Source organism: Poromitra crassiceps (genome assembly GCF_964638095.1).
Source record: "Poromitra crassiceps genome assembly, chromosome: 18".
In the NCBI taxonomy this organism is placed as follows: Eukaryota; Metazoa; Chordata; class Actinopteri; order Beryciformes; family Melamphaidae; genus Poromitra; species Poromitra crassiceps.
In genome coordinates, this window is record NC_139636.1 from 20,439,786 (window position 1) to 20,444,785 (window position 5,000).

General features: G+C 42.0%; 1 protein-coding gene across 4 annotated transcripts in view; it reads right to left on the bottom strand.

Annotated features, from left to right (window-relative positions):
• abcc8 (ATP-binding cassette, sub-family C (CFTR/MRP), member 8) overlaps nt 1–5,000 on the bottom strand; it is a gene marked incomplete at both ends in the record, with an annotated part of 74,711 nt that overhangs the window by 6,310 nt on the left and 63,401 nt on the right. For all 4 annotated transcript variants that reach the window (XM_083655135.1, XM_083655134.1, XM_083655133.1 and 1 more), the window contains 6 exons: nt 894–1,002; nt 1,605–1,683; nt 1,892–2,022; nt 2,928–3,048; nt 3,241–3,354; nt 4,403–4,505. In XM_083655135.1, coding sequence (XP_083511261.1) covers nt 894–1,002; nt 1,605–1,683; nt 1,892–2,022; nt 2,928–3,048; nt 3,241–3,354; nt 4,403–4,505 — 657 coding nt within the window. The remainder of the gene's footprint in view (nt 1–893; nt 1,003–1,604; nt 1,684–1,891; nt 2,023–2,927; nt 3,049–3,240; nt 3,355–4,402; nt 4,506–5,000) is intronic.

Below are 5,000 nucleotides of genomic sequence, written 5' to 3' on the forward strand. Positions count from 1 at the left end.
ACTCCACTACATTTCCCAAATAAAATGTATACTTTTAGTCCATTACATTTCCACTAAGCATCTTCGTTACTCGTTACTACAAAATACAATCGAAATAAATTTAGTAGCCTGCAAGCAATTGCAGCTTTGGTGAATCAGTGCTTCTAGCTTGCAAGTTACGTTAATCACGATCCACACTCAATTCCAGTTGGTGGCGGTAATGCACCACAACTGTTTGCCAACCGCTATAAAAGTCAAGAAGAAGATTTCCACTCAAGCCCAGGCATGTCAGATGGACATGAACATGAGTACAATCAAAGATGACTGCATTCTTTTTTTATAATTTACTTGTACTTTTACTTTCAATACAATATCAGAAAAAACATTTTATACTTAATACAGTAAATATCAGATACTTTAGGACTTGTACTCGAGTAATATTCTAATAGGTGACTTTAACTTCTACCAAAGTCACTTTCCGTAAGATAACTTTATTTTTGCTCTAGTGTCTAGTGTGGCTTTCAGGTACTTCATCTACCACTGTAACTCGGGTATTTCTCCAACATGACTACAGTCACAGTCACAAGTTTTGTAGATCCAAAAATAACCGCACTAGAGTTTTCATAGGAATGTCTGTTATCTCCCAACTCTCTGCAGCTCCACCAGCTCTTCACCCTCTAGATGAGTCTCTTTGAAGTGTGCGACAGTCTCCCAACTGACCCACATACTGGAAATGCTTTGTTGTTTTTACTTCTACTGAAACTTCAGATGAACAGTGCAGAGGTTGCTGCCTGCTCGTGAGAGACATTGTTGTTGGGAGGAACATTTAAGTGTGCTCCTTCAGAGTCAAAATAACATGACAAATATCATTCCCTCTTGTTGGAGCAGTGGATGGAGTGTGAAGTGAACCGTACCGGATGCTTCCACTGAACAGGAAGGGGTCTTGAAGGATGATGGAGAAGCGAGACCTGAGGGTCTGCAGAGGCAGCTTGGCGATGTCTATGTCATCTATCACAATCCGCCCTGGGCAACAGAAATCAGAGTATAATTTACACTGCAACTTAGATTACAGCTTGTATACATCAAGTGACAGGAAAGATCTGCATTTAAAGGGATACACCACTTTTTTTTAAGTTTAGCTCATTTGCCACATCCCCCCCACATAGCCAAGATACCCCCTGCCTTTACCGGCATTGTCCAAGCACTATACAGTGACATACAGTCGTGAAGTTAGTAATTATCGCCATAGAATGGAGGCCAATGGTATCGCTGTTAAAAATCCGCTAAAACACACATCTCACGGTGCTGAAATACATGTTGTGCTTCGGGGACTCACCACACGATGAAATATCAATCCAAAATGCACATAGCGGTGTGTTTACTGTCCCTGCTTCAATAAACAATAAAGATAAAGATAAAGATAAATGAAGTTCTCTTCAGCAACATTTAACGCAATGGCTGCCAAGCAACACACAGCGGCACCGGAACACTTCTGTTTGTGATGCGAGCATTTTACAACGGCTTCCAGCCAATCATAAAGGAGCGGCTTCCAGCCAATCATAAAGGAGCGGCTTCCAGCCAATCATAAAGGAGCGGAACCATCCATTTGATAAAAATGCTTTTACCCTCAAACATGTCCACCATGCGGAAGAAGGCCAGGGAGAAAGATGATTTGCCGCTGCCTGTCCTGCCACAGATCCCCACCTGGAAACATTTTGAAGGTACAGTATGAAGGTATAGCACAGAGGAACATGTTCATCTTCATCATCATTGTCAATCAATCAATCAATCAATCAATCAATCAATCAATCAGTCAGTCAATCAATGACATCGCAAATGTACTTAAACTTCCTTTAGAATTCCCCAGGCCTATGGGTTTGTCCCCCTCTGTCTCCTCTTTGCGTTTCTGTACCTTCTGTCCCGGGCTGATGTGTGCGTTGACGTTTTTGAGCACGGGCTTCAGCGTGGAGTGATAGCGGACGCTCAGGTTCTGGATCTGAATCTCTCCGTGCTGGGGCCAGCCATCAGGGACCTGAGATGCTGCTGCACACGCAGAGACACAGAGAAAAACACCTGTGTCCTTTACCATCATTGGAATTTCCCCACCTAGGAAGCCATGTCTTAGCTGTGTCACACTATGACAGGTTGATTTAAAACACTGATTTATGTGAATTGCTAGTACCCGGTGTCTACTGTCTACAGTTGTGTTACATACAGTAACATTTCCTACACGGTTATCAGTCCCAGTATAGATTTTTATCGTACTATCCATTTCCCTGCAAGAGCCACAGTGGCTTCCCAACCCTACTCTAATTACAAAACCTTTTCTCATTATAATTTAATTTAGTAATGATGATGACTTCTAATGACCTGACGCTGCCAGATGATATGTTTCACAGAACCATCTGCGAACTCAATCTTGGAAAATGGCTAAAAAGGACAGGCACTTTCAAAAAATACTTGGCAGGTGATTGGATGAACCATCGGTCTATCACCGTCTATCATGAGCTTACGTCAACCACTTCGGATCCCCCTCGGACACTGATTGGAGCGTGGCAGGATGGATTTGTCACGTGACCGTGATCTCGTTCTCGCGCGAAATCCAGCTGCCTGGCAAGGCTAGCCTTCTAACGCTAAGAAAATACACTGGACTCTGTCTGTTTGACAGGCAATGTATCCATTCAAAGTGGGTTGTTAGCGGATAGGGATAAACTAATAAAAGAGCAGCTCAAAAGGATTAAAAAGATAATGCTCACGGCTCACGGGCAGGCTGACAGCTGATCAATTTGGACTGAAATCATTTGTGGATTAGCTTTAGATGAAGAGGAAATCACAGAAAGCCGCCGCCCGCAGATTATCGGCTAGCTGCTTGCCTCAGCGTGCACCTGCTCCGTCTCTGACAGAAAGTTTAATTTAAGGTGAAACTGTACTCTCGTCTCCCCACTCACTGAGCAGCCCCTCGTAGTTCTCTGCTTCAGTTCTGAGCAGCCCGTTAATCCTCTTGACTGAGCCAAGCTGTACTTCCATGTCTGCCAGGTTCCGCACCATCCAGTTCATGTAGTTGGAGACCTGATACAAGGGGAGGAGGGGGGGAGAGTGGAGAGGGGAGGGTGTCGAGAGAGGCTGGATAAATGTCGTCTTCAGCACACTCGGGACATACAGGGCCCGGGTAGGTCCTCCTTTCATGTGGAACACTGTTATTGCAGTACATGTGTCAGGGATTTGAGATAAACAAGTGAAGAAATACACACACTGTCTCACCATGAGTGCATATGTCAGGCCCAGTCCCACCAGCCCCGTAGACAGCTGGTAGTAGAGGGAGTTGGTGATAGAGGCTACAGCCGCTACCAACACTACACAGGCTCCAATGTACTCCTGCAGGCAGACAGAGAGAGAGAGAGAGAGAGAGAGAGAGAGGGGAAAAGGGAGGGAGAGACAGAGACAGAGAGAGAGAGAGAGGGAAAAAGAGAGGGAGAGATAGAGAGAGCACAGTGCCGATGCAGCATGAATAAAAACGACGGCTGAATAATCCAGGAATGTAAATTAAATAAATTCAGATGTGTTATAAGAGTCATTATTCTAATATTACTGTAATACAAAATGTCAATAAAGGACATGGTGCCAAAAAGTCCTGTCTCCTTTAGGTTGCATCTACAGACATTCAGAAATATCTCTGCTGGCGTTATACAAAAATCTGTGCTGTCCTAATGAAACAAGAGAAGCCAAGCACTTAAGATGCAAGCAGCATATGTTCTGTACATTATATATCCTGACGGGGGGCAGAGGGGGGGGGTGTATGGGAGTCATAATATCATGTCACATGAGTGTCAAACTCAATTTCATCCTGAGCAACATCAGCATTATGGTTGCCCTCAAAGGCTTATCAATGCCACACTATATAAATATATCTAGACTTGTTACAATAATTGCATCTGATTCAATAATTATTGGTTTGAGTAATATCTTAATAAATAATAACTAGGTCTGAAAGCAGAATTAAAGGAAAAATAATGGCAGACAACTAGTACAATTTATTAAAAAAATTGAATATACAAAGTAGTATAAGTACCGTAATAAAGTCAACATAATATTTTCAGCTTGTGTAGCCTACAAGCAACATTTAAATTCAAAATGTATATTTGGTTGGTAAAAAAAAATTCTGGTTCATGTTAGCCTACTCAGACACGATGTGGACAAAGTGAAGGGGGATGTTGATGCTTGACAACTGCTGTATTTGAAGTGATCTGCGAGTTAGGGAAAATGTAAAAAAAAAAAAAAAGTTTCATACAGTCTGACCAGTTTATGGCATAGAAAATGCAGCTATCTTGTAGTTTTCAGCATTCCAATAGAGGGAGCAGTTACTGAAAAAGGAAAACCAATGTGAATAGATCTTAAGAGACATGAGCAGCAGATGGGTCATTACCATGCGGACCTCCAGCCAGCGATTCGCTGCTGTGAGGAAGAGAGAGGCGATGTTGTTGCTGTCCGTCAACATGAGTAACCTCTGTCTGAACCTGGGCTCATACCTGCCAGAGGGAGGAAACAACAACACAGTCTGGGGCTTGTTTATCAAATAACAACAAAACAGTATCACATAATATTATTATTAATAATATTATTATTATTATTATTACTATTAGTACTACTACTACTACTACTACTAGCTGGTAGTTTTGTAGACTACATGATTATTATTTTTCTGTTACACCTCTAAAACTGGGGACTACATCCTAATTAAAAAAATTGGGAAAACTCAATTACCTCTCCGTGTGTTTCTCTGTGAATGATCAGGGGAAACAAATAGTGTTTATGTCCAATATTCTTTTACAGTTTTGGACTCAATAAAATAAAAAATAGTGGGGATACTTCCACCTGCCTGCAACCTTTCTGCTATTTTGCTCAGTAGCTCAGTGCCCAGATTAATTATGAGGAAAGGAAACTGGAGGATTTTGATGGGATATACTGTACAGCTTTTGGATTATTCAGTCTGATGTTTAGAGAGGATATCATGAAAGTAATGA